The sequence below is a fragment of the Cebidichthys violaceus genome, unplaced genomic scaffold (assembly GCF_023349555.1).
Source record: "Cebidichthys violaceus isolate CVI_PGR_0920_01 unplaced genomic scaffold, fCebVio1.0.p SCAF_12, whole genome shotgun sequence".
NCBI classification, from domain to species: Eukaryota; Metazoa; Chordata; class Actinopteri; order Perciformes; family Stichaeidae; genus Cebidichthys; species Cebidichthys violaceus.
This window is the reverse complement of record NW_027176285.1, coordinates 11,684,372-11,700,431: the sequence shown is the minus strand read 5'-3', so window position 1 is coordinate 11,700,431 and position 16,060 is coordinate 11,684,372. Positions and strand designations below refer to the sequence as shown.

The window sequence follows — 16,060 nt, the reverse complement described above, 5'->3', positions numbered from 1 at the left end:
CCCCAGAGACTATTTATTTCGTGTCAAGCAGGTGAAAACTGCTGATGGTGATGTGGATAATCCACAATTTGTAGGCATGCTAGCAGCATTAGCTTTAGGGGATTGAATGTCAGTTGACCGGTCCAGACTAAATTATCTCAACATCTATCAGATTGATTGCCATTCAAGTTTGTACAGACATTCGTGTTCCCCAGAGGATGAATCCTACTGACTTTGGCGACCTCCTGACTTTTCCTCAAGCACCACCATGATGTATACAGATTTAGTTTGGAGAGAAATGTCTCACCAACTATTTGATGGATTACCATGAAATGTGGTTTATCATTCAGGGTCCCTTAGGATGAATTGTCACAACTCTGGTGATCCTCTGACTATTTAATTAGTAAAAAATGACAATTATGAAACTGACATTCCCATCAGCCTCAGCTGTACTTTGTGTTTAGTGCAACATAGACTGTATATAAGAAGTGGACGTAGACACCATGACGTCACTCGTTGGTTTGTGGACTGATGCTTTGAAGCCTTGAGTTAACCTCCATTCACCTCCATTGTATCAGGGGTGGTGGCAGAAAATTCAGAGACAAATATCTCAAAAACTGGAAAAATAAAAACCACACTATCTTCATGACAAGTTAGAGATAAGTCAGGAAATATGTTTTTTTGTCATCTCGGTGAACCGAGCATATAATCTTCTGTTCCTCCTGTCAGATGTTCCTTCTATTGATGTATTACCCGTCTTTTATGTTTCCTTTCCTTCCTGTGTTCCCTCGTTTATCTGCTCCCTCACCCTGTCGTTTTGTCTCCACAGTCACTGTATCCATCAGATTCTAGACAGTGTGTCTTACACCCACCAACATGAAATAGTGCACAGGGACCTCAAGGTGTGTGTGTGTGTGTGTGTGTGTGTGTGTGTGTGTGTCATTGTGTTGCATTACCCTGCACCCTCATGTCCAAGGGTACATGCTTGTTGTTGTACTGTTTTAATTTTGTGCCTGTGATTTAAAAAAGAAAAAAAAAATGCCTGTGCTTGCTGTCTGTCAGTCTGACTCTTTGTTTTTTTGTGCTTTTGGGACTCTTGTTGCACTATTTTAGACGGTCTGAACTAGAAGTGTGATTTCCTGTGGGCCCCAGCAGACAGAAAAAGAGAGAGAGAGAGAGAGAGAGAGAGAGAGAGAGAGAGATGGGGAGTGAGTAAGCATGAAAGAGAGAGAGAGAGAGCAGAGTTCAGTGGAGTAACAGCAGCGTCTACTTCAGATGCTCGAATATCCTGCAAGCTTTTCGTCAAAAGCAGTGCTCCTGAATATATTACACAGGAAAAATGAAGTGCAGGTTAGACACAGCGTCTCCCACACAGAGCTGCAACGCTCCCACGCACGGCCTGACTGATCCGACAAAAACAGAAAATAGCAAACTGCACACGTGGTGTTCTTCTGTTAGTTCACTCTTAGCACTTTTTTTATTTTTTATTATAGTGAGTTTGGTGTGAGTGTGCAGAGAGAATACTCATGCATGGATGTGACAGTTGAGGGGGGGTGAATGTGCATCAGACTAACCTGCGCCCCCCCCCCCACACCCCCCACCCTCCTCCCTGCTGTTTGAGTGCAGTCATTGCATCCAGCAGATCCTGGAGGCCGTGCTCCACTGCCATCAGATGGGGGTGGTACACAGAGACCTCAAGGTGAGTCACCTGCAGTGTGTCTGTGTGTGTGTGTGTGTGTGTGTGTGTGTGTGTGTGTGTGTGTGTGTGTGTGTTGGGAGGGATGTGTACCACATAGTGAACGCTGGTAAGTGCTGTATTTAAACCTATAGCATGTCCGCGCATGTCTGTGCGTCTCATCTATTGATACATGCATGAGTCTGTGCCTTCTTGTGTTGCATTAAACTAATGTCTGAGCATGCATTTACGTTTTTTTTTTTAAAAAGAGCACCTTTTTCGCTTACCTTTAATGGTTAAAGCTATAATCTGGCTGCAGTGATGTAGAAGTGTACTTCGGGGTGTGTCAGTACGCTGTGACATCACTGTTGGGTGTGGTTACAGGTGCAACCTGCTCGAGAAAACACGTCTTTTCAGCCCAGTTACTCTGGAAGTTCATTGAGTTATAGGCTTTATACAGTTCTGATAAATAGATAAAATCTTAATAAATATAAATATGAAGTTAGGTTTTATGGGTTTCAGACTTTCCCAGCAGCTAAATAAACAAATTACTTTATTAAGAACATACAAGCTGTGTTTGGACAAAATTGACTTAAACAATTCTAACCCTACCAAAGGATTTGTACATCTGCAGACTCACTTAATAAACAATAAGTAATACATACTTTATAACACACAGTAAATATTTGTTTGAAATGTTTTTCAGTGTCCACATATGAGTTTAAGGTTTTACTTACAAGATCTTACTAATATTTTTACTTTGGCTTTAAACTTTAAATGGGGGCGAAATAAAATGTTCTCAACATGTTTTAAAGATGCAAAACGACACTGTGATTGTTGTTTTACGGATGTAACGTTTATATCATATATATGAATCTTTATGAAACATGCAGCCTCGGCTCACATGATGTTATTGCCGTTTGACTCTTCGGGGAACTCAACACTGACTTCATCCTACAGAAGTGAATTAAAGGTTTCCTCTCAGAGGAGGACGTACAGGAAAGGGTGTGATGATTTCCCCCGTGGAGGTTTTTAAAGTAATGTAAAGGAAAAGACACTGAGCTGTTGTTTTCTTGTTAGTTGTTCATGAAACATGGCTGAAAGCTAAAAGTAAGTTATCTTCTGTTCTGAAAGCCAAGAGGAAGATGAAACCTATAATAACCGGGGTCGATATTTGTCATGTTAGCGTACATTTATAAAGGAAACAACAAAAAAGGAATATTGTTTTTACTGCAGGGAATTATTTTATTCCCCGATTAAATAAATCCTCCATCTCTTTGTGCTGTTGGAAGGAAAAGAAATGAGCAAAATGACCTCCTTTTTTCTTGTAACTCTTTGGCTCTTCAGATGTAAAACAACCTGAGCCTCAATAACAAGGAGGCAAAATGTCAACTCACACCTCACAGGACCCGTTCATTCTTCACACTAATCTCTCTAAACTACATGTAAACTCAAGTTAAGTTTATTCAATGGCGAGATTAGAGCTGCGACGATGAATTAAGGAACCAGTTAGCGGATTGAAAATGATTCTGCATCTATTCTGACAGTCCGACAGTCCGTTCTTATGTAATTTCAAGGGAAGGCAAATTTTTAGATTTAGAAAAAATGTAGATTTTCTGTTGACCACTGATTTTGATTAATGAATATAAAAATCCGCAGATTAGTCAATAATGAAAATAATTGTACATTGCGGCCCAAGATTTACATTTAAATGATGATGAAAAACTATATTACTGAAAAGGTAGAGGAGAATTTATAGAAAAGCAAGCTAAACGTATGTTTAACAACCCATATTATTAATAATAATCATAATAATAATCCTCTTTGTATCTACTGTGATATATTTCTCAACAATTCTTTTTACAATGAGCTATAAATACAAAGAACAAAACAAAACAGATCGTCTACATATCTAAACAGGAGTCTACAGCCTCCCACAAAAATTAACAAATTAAAAATAAAATTGATGCTAACATGCTCACAATGACAATGCAGACATTTTGTTTAGCAGGCATAATGTTTACCATGTTCACCATCTTAGTTTAGCGTGTTAGCATGCTACATTTAGCTAATTAGCGGTAAACGTTACTGTCGTTCTGCAGATATTTGGTCAGAAATCAAAATATAGGACACTTTAAAATGTTGACCTGATAAATGGCGCTGGATAGAAAGTCAGATGATTACCAAAGTTATTACAATTCATCCTGAAGGGAACATAAATTAACCAACATTTCTTAGCCATGCTAGCTGTTTCCCTGTTTCCAGTCTTTATGCTAAGCTAAGCTACCCTGATGGCCCGCTAGCTGCAGCTTCATATTTACGACATAAAAACGGTATCAATTTAGTTGTCTAACTCTCAGCAAGAAACTAAACAAGTCTCTTCTTCCTGGAGTTACATGTACAGCCCATTACGTGGTTTTATTGCATAAGTAGTTTTCAACCTCCTGTTGAGAAGTCAAGCGTCCTCTAATTGAATTTTTCAATCAGCCAGCAGAGGGTGACATCATGTCTGTCCTGCAGCTGGAGCACAACATCCAGCTGTTTTTCTGTGACGGAGTGATTGTTGGCACAAGTCCGTCAGTATTGGTGCTAACTGGTTATAAAACAAGGAGCTGTCTCCGTGTTTGTTGTGGACTCTGTGGATGTTTGTCAGATTGCTATTACATCAGCGTCTGAGCAGGAAAGACACGACTGCTGCACAAAGACAAGCTGTGTTTGGTCTTCCTCAAGTAAACAAATGGATGTCCCATCTGTCTGTCTCAGCCTATGAGTGTGTGTCTTTGTGTTTGTGTGTGTGTCTGTGTTTTAGAATATAGTGTTGCTTTAAATGTGTGTGCTGCATCCAAAGCTGTTCTTAGTCCTCCAATCTGGGTTTAACTGGTTGCATTCCAGTGGTCTGACAAACTTTCTTTCCTGTTTTCCTTTTAAACTTATTTGAAGTTTAAATCAGAAATCTGAGTGGCCCTCCCACCAGAGTGAGAAGGTGATAGATAGTTTACTTATTAGCATCATGGATGGATTACTGAACAGACCTGAAGGGTAAAGGCCTAGTGCTCCTCAAACAGAACTTCTGTATGATGACTGTTGATTTTTTCTTGTTGGAAATTCAGTCCAACAACCTCAAAAAGATTAAAGATCCACTAGGAGATGTGAAACTACAACAAAATACACTCAAAATGACCACAAAGAGACGCAAAATGACTGCTAAGACTCTCAAAACGGACTGCAAAGAGATGCAAAGTGATGACAAAGAAACACAAAATTACTACAAAGAGACACAAAACAACCACAAAGAGAGTTTTGAGTCTCTCTCAGTCTTGCTTCGTTGTGGGAGGAATTAAAAATAACAGCTATGTATTAGTATTACTTCATAGTAAAATATTAAATAAGTATAATAAGTTGTTTATTTGGCATTGATTTATCACACTGAATAATTAATGGAACTATTGATGATGTACAGTCCAAGAATAAGAGCTTTAATGTGAGTTCTGAAACAGTTTGTAGAACTTCCTCCACCTAATCCACAAAATACAAACAAAGTAAACTTGTTTCTTTATAAACAGTTCTATGATGATGTGTTGAGGAAATGTATCTGACGTCACTGTGTTTGTGTTGTTGTACGCGCAGCCAGAGAACCTGCTGCTTGCCAGCAAGTGTAAGAACGCTGCTGTGAAGCTGGCTGACTTTGGTCTGGCTATCGAGGTCCAAGGAGAACAGCAGGCTTGGTTTGGTATGTTACACCCACACACACACACACACACACACACACACACACACACACACACATACAGGATTTAGTCACTTAGTAAACATAAAATATGTCTTTCATTCCAAACGGACGCAGACAAAGAGACTCAAAATTACCAAAATTCTGCAAAAAGCTACTACAAATAGACACAAAATATCTAAAAAGAGACACAAAACAACCACAAAGAGATGTAATGACTACAAAGAGACGCAAAACAACTACAGAGAGATGTAATGACTACAAAGAGACGCAAAACAACTACAGAGAGATGTAATGACTACAAAGAGACGCAAAACAACTACAGAGAGATGTAATGACTACAAAGAGACGCAAAACAGGGGTGACCGTGGCTAAGTGGAGAGCAGGGCTGCCTTTCAATCAGAGGGTTGGTGGTTTGATTCCCAGCTCCTGCTATTCTCATGTTAATGTGTCCTTGAGCAAGACACTTAACCCCAAAATTGCTCCCGTAGCTGCGTCTACGGTGTGTAGATAGATACTGAATTGTAAGTCGCTTTGGATAAAAGCGTCTGCTAAATGACTGTAATGTAAATGACTGTAATGTAAAACAACTACAAAGAGATGTAATGACTACAAAGAGACACAAAACAAATACAAAGAGACGCAAAACAACTACAAAGAGACACAAAACAACTACAGAGATGTAGTGACTACAAAGAGACGCAAAACAACTACAAAGAGACACAAAACAACTACAAAGAGATGTAATGACTACAAAGAGACGCAAAACAACTACAAAGAGATGCAAAATGACCACAAGCAGTAACGTGCAGCAGTCTGTCTCCATCCTCCTCTTCCTCCTCTCGGTGATGAAGAGCCTGACAGCTCGGATGTGCAGAAGAAGACTGTTTGTTCATCCATACTGTCATTTTATCCTGTTTTGTCAGCATGCCCTCGAATCCAAAAACAAGAAGGCTCCTCTCTTCCTCTAATATTAGACTCATCTCATCTGACTGACAGGATGCTTCTTCTTGATCTTTGTGTTTACAGTTTCTATTTCTTTTCTTTTTTTAAATTCTATTGTGTTTTATTGTTCTATTCAGGAAGCTAACAAGGATGATGACTAATGGTTTTAGGAATCGCTCAGCAGCAACTTCAGCCACATCGAAACCAAGTGCATGAAACGACTTTCTTATAATTTCTTTGATGCAGAGCCAAGATGAAGATGTATTAGAGAGAGTCTGCAGCTAAAAGCTTTTGACTTAACATTCAGCTTCATTCATTTTCATAATGCACTCAGTGCAGAAGTCTAAATTTGCTGCCTCACAAATCTCCAACATGAAACTAAAAAAGGTATCAACCTTCAGTCACCAATTCCCTATCAAATAAATTGAGATTTTGGACTCTTTTTTTACTTGTATTTCGGATATGATTCATCACTAACACATATTTAAGTCCACTAATGGACAATTTAGAACTTTGAAAATTAAAGATGGAACATAAAAACAAAATCAGAGGAAAGCAAGCAGAGATCATATTACACTGATTTATTCATTCAACATTTTTTTGCACTTTGTTATTGACGCTAGTATATAGATTATTACCTCTCGCACAGAGCCTGGACGACGTTAAAATCAGAGAGTAAAAATGTAAAATAAATACCCACAACTGTACATAAAAATAACATATGTGATACACTTAAAACCATTTACGGGCCTTTGTCTCTCTATAACGTTACCTGACTTCCTCAAGTGTTTTTTTTTGGGAAATGCATGTAAAAACGTACTTAAAACTCACTTATTTACTTATTAGGTGTGTGTGTGTGTGTGTGTGCAGGCTTTGCAGGGACTCCCGGCTACTTGTCCCCAGAGGTGCTGAGGAAGGAGGCGTACGGCAAACCCGTCGACATCTGGGCATGCGGTGAGCTCTTTCTTTTTCTTTCTAAGCGTTTCTCATCGCCACCGCCTCCGCCTCCTCCTCACTCTCCTTCTCGCCACTCAGACAAAGGCTGTGTGTGATTTTTTTTTCTGCGTAGGTGTGATCCTCTACATCCTTTTGGTTGGATACCCTCCGTTCTGGGACGAGGACCAGCACAAACTCTACCAGCAGATCAAAGCCGGAGCGTATGATGTGAGCCGTCACTCCTCTCGCCTTTTTTCTCACTTTAAATCTATTGCTCATTTCGTTAATATTAAATAAATCCTTATATATATGAACATGCATGTGTGTGTCTTTAGTTTCCTTCCCCAGAGTGGGACACGGTGACTCCAGAGGCTAAAAATCTGATCAACCAGATGTTGACTATCAACCCAGCAAAGAGAATCACAGCCCAGGAGGCTCTGAAGCACCCATGGGTCTGCGTAAGTACACACACACACACACACACACACACACACACACACACACATATATATATATATATATATATATATATATATATATTGCACAAAGTACACTAAAACAGGTTTTACCATGTGGTTATTTCATATAGACTATATATTTATTCATATACAAGGAAACATGCAACATCGTTATATACATATCATTATTGAAATATTAAATTATCTTTACATGATGGATGATTTTTGCCGTATCGCCAAGCTCTATGAACAACTTCCTGTTTCACAATAAAAGCATCCCAGAACCAGCTGGAGTTGACTTTAGCAAAGCTTTTCTTCAGACTTCACAGTAGAACCAGAAGGTTAGTCTGAGTTTAAACCTCCTAAATCAATATTTAGTGTTCAATAATGAAACTAATTCAACATCAAGTTCAACAGGATTCTCCTCCATGTGACACTCTAAATGTCAATTTGTAAATCCTCCAACAGCAACTTTGTGAACATCTGTTCAAAGCTGCCAAATATCTGCACCATCTGTTTCCGAACATGCGATCTCCGTTATACATGCAGATTCTGGGTCAGCTTATCTTGGGACGATTTGTTCCACACAGGAGGGCAAAAGAGCAACCGATCGCAGGGATCAGCACTCGTGTGTGTGTGTGTGTGTGTGTGTGTGTGTGTGTGTGTGTGTGCAGAAATATCAGGAATCCCAGCTCACTAAAACACACAGGAAACTCTGATGAAAATAAATTAAACAAATCATTTAGTAGAATAATATTACATTACATTACAGTCATTTAGCAGACGCTTTTATCCAAAGCGACTTACAATAAGTGCATCAACATTGGTATTCAAGAGAAGTACTAGTCACCAGAAGTCATAAGTACATCTCCTTTTCCAAACAAGCATCTAAGAACATGAAGCAGAGCATAACTCAGAGCCAAAGTACAGTGCAGAAACAAGAAAAACAGTTAGTGCTATAAGTAATAATATAATTTTAATAATATCAAAATAAAGCAGTAAAAAGACGACATCACATAAAAGCCAGTTTGTAAAATGTTTCTTTAAGAAGTTATTTAAAAGACATTTCAAGGGTCTCAAGGTGAAGCTTGGCCTGCAGGTCGTTCCAGCACCAAAATACTGAAGTGGAACAAGCTTGTTTCTGACTGGATGCACTTTAAACTGAAGCCATTCATGCCACCTTAAGGTTACGACTGCTTTGCAAAAATACAAACTTCCAGCTTAAGTTAGTAGGAGATTTGAAAATGACTCTACTTCTCTCTTGATTTATTACCTCAGTAAACATTGTAAACATGAGTTTATGGTCTCAATCTCTAGTTTCAAGTCTTCTTCAATACAGCATGATGTTCATTTAGTAAGTTATGGTCCATATAGAGTCAAACAGACCATAAAGCAGGGTATGCTTTAGGGGCGTGGCTACACAGTGATTGACAGGTCAGAGACGTGTGCGGCGTCTCTACGTCACTCCTCCTCAGTCCAGATATTTTCAGTGGTTGCAAAAACCAACATGACGCCGACATCGAGGCTTCAAAACATCCACAAACCAATGAGTGACGTCACGACGACTTCGTCCACCTCTTATAAACAGTCTTATGGTTGTAACCTAAATAAAGTGAGGGATGACCGTCCCACCATGCTGTAAGATATGTGCAGTTAAAGTGAAGGAGTTCATCTGGAATAGTTTGTTTATAAAAGTGAGAAGAAAAGAGAAGAAAGGACGTTTTATTTTTAAACACCTATTCAGACATTTATCTTATAACCAGGGTTGTTTTGAAATGTTTCCAGTCAGCATCATGCAGAGAAAAATGTCTCATCATCCTATAAGAAGTCATAAAACACACTCATATGCATATATATATATATATATGTGTGTGTGTGTGTGTGTGTGTGTGTGTAAGAGCGATGATTGTCACGACACGGTGAAGCCGAGCTGAATGTTTGGGGATTTTTTTTGCCAAAAATGCCGTCGCCTCAGAAGCCTCAGAATCAACAGATTATCTGCGACAGCTCCTGCCCACATAAACCTGTCGGCGTCAGAGAGAGCTGCTCTTCTAATGCTTTTCTAAAATTCATTTTCAGCATGTCTTTCTTTCCCCCCCTCCCCTCTCGTCTCCCCGCAGCAACGCTCCACGGTGGCCTCCATGATGCACAGACAGGAGACGGTCGAGTGCCTGAAGAAGTTTAACGCCAGGAGGAAACTCAAGGTGTGAACTTGCAACAAGAAAAAAAGATGTTTCTGCATCTTGACTCCAATTTTGTGAAGATCCCCCCCCCCCCCCCCCTCCCTTCTTATATATCTATTTAAAGCCCCTGTCAGTCATGAGGTGTATAACATCACAGGCTTCATCTGTTTGTCCTTCTGAGGTGACTTTGACATTAATGTTTTATTCAGATAGGACATCACATTTGCAGAAAGAGCCTCGATGCTCGTGTGATATTTGGCGCCTCAGAGAGAGAGAGAGAGAGAGAGAGAGAGAGAGAGAGAGAGAGAGAGAGAGAGAGAGAGAGAGAGAGAGATCTTGTCATCTTGTGATCATCTGATTAATGAAACTTTGACTGTCATTTACTTGTTTGTCGAAATTGTTTAATTGTCTTTTCCTGTGATGTAGGTTTTAAATAGTTAAAAAACGCCTCCTAAATAAAATGTGTTACTATAATAATTGTAAGTATATATATATATATATATATATATATATATATATATATATATTGTTTTTTTTAATTTTAATTTAATTTAATTTTATGAAATTTTAATTTTAATTTTAATTTTTTAACATTTTTACATTTTTAAATTAAATTTGTATTTCTCGATAGAGAGAGAATAAGTTATAAATGTTATAACAGCGAGGAAGAGGAGTGTTTCCTGTCATCACTCACTGATGTATTTTGTAAGTGTAGTTGTACAAAGTACTTGTATATAGTGTGTGTATTACTACATTAGATGGAGTTTGGCAAAACGTGTTTTAGACACCGAAAAGCATCGATATCAGCATATTTTGGATGTTGATACTTTTGTACTTTTACTTAACTAATGCAGGACTATTACAGAGTATTTCTTCACTGTGGTGTTAGTACTTTTACTGAAGTACTTGTAGTACTGTCACCACAGCATTTATCACAGGGATGTTAGACGCACATTTATCTCTCTCTGCTCGTTTTTATCTCCTTTATGTAAATCTGACGACGTTAAATTCAGAAATGTTTCAGATCAGCAGGTTGTGACTTTAAGCGTGAATATCTAAAAAGAGGCTCACCCTTGTCCCCATCCCCCAGGGTGCCATTTTGACCACCATGCTCGTCTCCAGGAACTTCTCTGGTGAGTGCAGACTCTGAAGGACGGGATGACGAGCCATCTGTCTTCTTCCGTCTCTTCACACATACACAAACACACGCAGAAGGTTGATGGGCGGCGGCGTTACAGTGAGCAGGAAACGCAGCGCACATATTTGCTGGTGTTTTATTTATTTATTATTTTGTGCCACAATATAACTTGTTTGTCTTCGATTCTTAACTCAGGCGTCTTTGAGCCTCTTTTGTGTTGGTGACATCTGATCCATCATAAAGTAATAAAACAATTTCTCTGTAAACAACTTATCATATTCAATGTCACGCGTAACCACATCTCGGCTCTGTTATGAGAGAAGACTCATGTGTTGAGTTTCCTGCTGCTGTGGAGGAATACATCTTGTTGTTCCACCGGGCTTCAAACAAAATGCTTTATTTACAATAAAGAAATATTAGCATCAACCTTCAAAACCCCCCCGTGTGTAATTACAGGATGGAAACCGCTCCACTGGTATCCGATTGCATGACCTGGATGTTATTTATAGTACTACAACTTTGCTTATATGCAAGCAATATGAATATGTAATGGTCAGATGGTGATGGTATAGAATGAGCATATTAATGCTCCAGAGGATTTAAAATGTTTGAAGAGTAACTAAGCCCCAGAGTTTCGTCTGAAGAGCCTCTACCCTGGAAATACAAAAAAATGAAATGCATGGACGTCATTTTTTTGTAAACAGTGTAGCATTTCAATCACAACACAACAAAAGCTCTTTCTCTATTTTTCATGGAGTCAAAATTAATTTAGCAAAACATTACAAAATACAGTGAATCTATGTGGCGATACCAATGTGCTTTCCTACGCTGTGACAAGGCCGTTCAGTTATTAAATTTGACTCATTTTGCGGCTGGCTAGTTAGCTAATTAGCTAGCTTGCCAATTCCACCATACTTTAATGCTACAGTTACAGACCATTACAAAGCACCACAACAACTGCTGGACTTGGTCAGCGTTACCGTCTCTAACTTACCGTTACCCTTTCAATTAGCCTATGCTAATTGCTAGCGCTATTGCTTTTTAGCTTTGCACTGATCGCTAGCATGCTGATTATTGTTATGATTATGATTAGGTAACAGTGCTGTATAGTGACATGTATAAACTCTTATTAACTTTGTGAATTTGTGTTTACATGGAAGACTGGGATGTGTGTATAATAGCGATTAGCATTAGTGTTAGCAGTTAGCATAAGCGATTCACAGGCTAACTGAAAGGGCAACGCTACTTTTCATTAATACTTCTCTCTATACAGTCTGCAAAGTCGGGAGAAAATTTTTAGTTTTGGTTACTTTTTAAGTTTATGTTTCCCAGACAGCTTCATATTTACTTTTGAACATAAACACACATCTTTTCTTCTCATCCAACAAATTTGGTTTCTGAAGAATTATGATCAAGAAATGTACCGTAACATTTCACAGTTTAAATATAAACTTGTCATTAGTAGATAGTACTATACTTAAGTACTATTTTCAGGTTGTACTTTACTTAATTATTTTAATGTTATGCTACTTTCTACTTCTACTCCACTACATCTCAAAGGGGAAACTTTTTCTGCACTACATTTATTTGACAGCTCTAGTTACTTTTCACATATTATTACAAATACAAAATATAAATAATAGATCATGATGCATTATTGTAATACATTTAGTTTTGTAAAAATGTAAAACTAGCGTGTGTTTTAAGAGAAAGATGTGAAATGTTTCAGAAGAAGAAAGTGGCAAATACAACAGTGTCATCTGCATACAAGTGTGTATTACAACAATTTGAGGTGGCAGCAACTACAAATACTCACTATAGCACCAAATGTGGATTAATCCGCCACTGAAAATAGTCCCTAACGAATGCACTATTTTCTCCTGATTGTTTGATGACCAGTGTGTTTTTAAAGATTTACTTCTTTGGTAGGAACCATGTGAATTGCAGACAATTAGATACATATATGATATCGCTGCTTTAAAAACAGCACCACCCACATATAACCACTCCTCCTCCATCCTCCTCCTCTTCCTCACCGTCTCGCTCTGCCTTCCTCTCTCTGTGTTTCAGTGGGTCGACAGACTACAGCACCGGCCTCCGTCAGCTCTGTGGCTGGAACTACCTCCGGCATTGTGGAGCAAGGTGAACTCATCTGAGCCGTTACAGAAGAGCATTAAACTGTTAGGGGAAAAAAAAAGAGGAGGAAGATATTTAGCATTTCAAGAAAAAAGTGAAAATGTTGAGAATAAAGTCAGAACTTCAGAATTAGCGCTGAAGCGAACAGTTTGATTTATAAACAGTCTGTTTTTATTCCCCAAATTTTGTCTTTATTCTCAACATTTCAACTTTATTCTCAACATTTCAACTTTATTCTCAACATAATAAATATAAAAATCTTCCTTCTCTCATTTATTTGTTCTTACTTCCAGCACTAATACTGAAAGTTCAAGCTTATTTTCAACATTTCGATTCTATTCTTTACATTTTGCCTTTTAGTCTTGACATTTTAACATTTTAATGTCATGTCAGTCATCTCATGTCAGTCCTCCTCCTCAGACTCCTCCGTACATTTTAACATCTTCTCAGTTGTTTTGTTTTTTTACACCTCTGACCTCTCCTAAAACCTCACATCCTTCCCTCTCACTCAACTTGTGGCGGACGTGATTAAATGGAAATCCCCCCAGAGTCACAACATCATACGCTCCTCCACCGTCCCTCAGCTCGTTTTAATCTCTCCTCCTAAATCTTTTTTTTTTTTTTTCTCCCCCCCTCCCCTCTGCTAATGCCTCTCGAATGTTTGCCAAGGTAAGCAGCCTCTCCTCTCTCATCTGGAGCCGACAGCATTACAGTTCAGATATCTGCTGCTCGTCACGGGTCGGGGGCTTCTCTGTTGTGCAACACAAATCGCATGCGGTTGTCGGGATGCGTAGTTTTTCAAGTTCAGGATGTTTTTTTGTGCAGTTTCTTCCTCCGCCGTCGTCAATGAACAGCATTCATGCAACAGAACTCACGTGTTTTATTTGTGCTCTCAGTGTTTTTATATTTCTTTCACATCCATGAACTCTGTGGTGATTCCAACTAATCCAGCCGGCTCTTTGAGATTAACAAACCCATTATCACATACCTGCATCTCCATTCCACTTCCCAGCAAGCTTTCACTCCTAATCCCCCCCCCCCCCCCCCCTCCATCTATCTGAGGCTGTGCGTGCATCTGTCTGTGAGTGTATTTGGATTATATGGAGAATTAGTTTGACTTTTTTTTCTCCTCCCTCCTCATGATGCCCTCTGCTTATCTAATGCTTTGGGCAGTGGATGAGAGTTAGGAGGTGCCAGTTGGAGATTTTTTTTTTTTAATGTGTGTTTATTCGTTGGGGTTTTTTAAATGTCTTTTCACAGGACGGAGGGAGGGTTTTCTTTTTTTAGAGGGAGGGATGAGTTGTGTCCGGTGTTTCCTCTTCCCTTAAGGGTGGAGAAGCGGAGGACACGTGGAGGGGAAAGCGTCGTCACTCTTTGTTTGTGGTTTGCATGTTCACTTTTTCCGAGAGGTGAATTTTTAAAGCATGCATCGGCATTCATCTGTCTGAGGGAGCAGATTCAGAGAGCGCTGGTCGTCTGAAGGTGTATGATGTGTACTCTCCCATCTGAGGGTGTGTCCTTCTGCTTCTCTGCAGCAGCCAAGAGTCTCCTCAACAAGAAGGCTGATGTCAAGGTGAGCTCGTCTCTCCTCTTTCCTCCCTTGTTTTCACTCGCCTCCTTTCCTCCTTCACGTCCTTCCGCTGTTCGGACACAGATCTTACTTTTATTATTCCATAAATATTTCGATCAAAGGCGTTCGAGGTGGTTTGACTTCGTCAAGTGCTGTGACGTTCGCTTATGTATTTTTTAAAGATATTGTTTTTGGCCTTAAAGGCACAGTGTAAGCTTAGTGTTTATGTCTGTGATTCTGTCATGTTGTAGCGCAGAGATATATTTTATATATTTTTATTCTAAGGGTTGTATAATCCTGATAAAAAAGACAAATGTTTAGTTAGTAGCTTAGTTTAGTTAGCATCCATCATTAAATGTTAAATTAAGAATATAGCTAATGTTCAAAATGATGTGTTGTAGTTTTTAAACAATACACAGATAATAATACAAAGTTAAAATACACTAATATCCAATTATTAAATAATGCAATATAATCTACTTACAAAATTAAACCCTGTTTACGTAGTGTGAACCAACCTGAAATTAAACATCATCAAAATACGATGATTAAAAAAAATTGTTACCAATATATTTTCAAAGCTTTTCCAAAATCTTGAGGCAAATTTTCCTGACCGTACATTCTCTGAACCGTCTGTCTTTACATAAAAACATTTGTGCAAAATAAACATTTATTTAAGTAACGCAGAGATTAAATGTGTCAAAACTTAAGAACTCCATTGTGTGGCTTTAATGTAAATAACTGAGAATAAACAAAGTCACACAGTAACTGTATTTATAAAACAACACAAAACTCACTTTTTAACGTTGGTCTGACAAATGTGACGAGGACATTGTCGACTTTTATTTTGAAGGATGAATCCTCTCACTTCCGATGGTAACTCCTCTCTAACTGACTGGTTTGATGGGAGCCGGCACTTTGCATCACTCCACTGCAGACGTTTTATCACCCAAAGTGTTTGCCGGTGCCAAATCAAAGCTTGTTAGAGTCCCGGTCTGTGACGTCATCGGTGCACCTCTGTTAGCTCCTCCCTCCTCGGTGCAACAAGTGTTTGTAATTCATTGCAATCTGTGTCTTTGTTCGGTGTTCAATGCACTGCTGCAAACGTGTTTGTGTGTGTGTGTGTGTGTGTGTGTGTGTGTTGTCACGCATGTGTGTTTGCATGAGTCAGTGTGACTGGATGAGCAGCTCGATGTTCGCTGCTGAGTTGGTGATTTGGTTAAATTTGTCTTTAGATGCAGAATTTTGTGTACAGACTTTGTTTTACAGCGATCCAAAAGTCCCAAAGGATGATATTTGTTTTAACTTGTATG

At 38.9% G+C, this 16,060-nt stretch overlaps 1 protein-coding gene across 2 annotated transcripts in view; it reads left to right on the top strand.

Annotated features, from left to right (window-relative positions):
* LOC137869166 (calcium/calmodulin-dependent protein kinase type II subunit beta) overlaps positions 1-16,060 on the top strand; it is a 41,291-nt gene that overhangs the window by 10,167 nt on the left and 15,064 nt on the right. Inside the window, exons 6-14 of one of the 2 annotated variants that reach the window (XM_068706380.1) lie at positions 809-881; positions 5,282-5,384; positions 7,197-7,280; positions 7,396-7,490; positions 7,598-7,720; positions 9,841-9,924; positions 10,994-11,036; positions 13,112-13,183; positions 14,716-14,750. In XM_068706380.1, coding sequence (XP_068562481.1) covers positions 809-881; positions 5,282-5,384; positions 7,197-7,280; positions 7,396-7,490; positions 7,598-7,720; positions 9,841-9,924; positions 10,994-11,036; positions 13,112-13,183; positions 14,716-14,750 — 712 coding nt within the window. Of the gene's footprint in view, positions 1-808; positions 882-1,605; positions 1,679-5,281; positions 5,385-7,196; positions 7,281-7,395; positions 7,491-7,597; positions 7,721-9,840; positions 9,925-10,993; positions 11,037-13,111; positions 13,184-14,715; positions 14,751-16,060 lie in introns of both variants that reach the window. The other variant, XM_068706378.1, reaches the window with a different exon arrangement.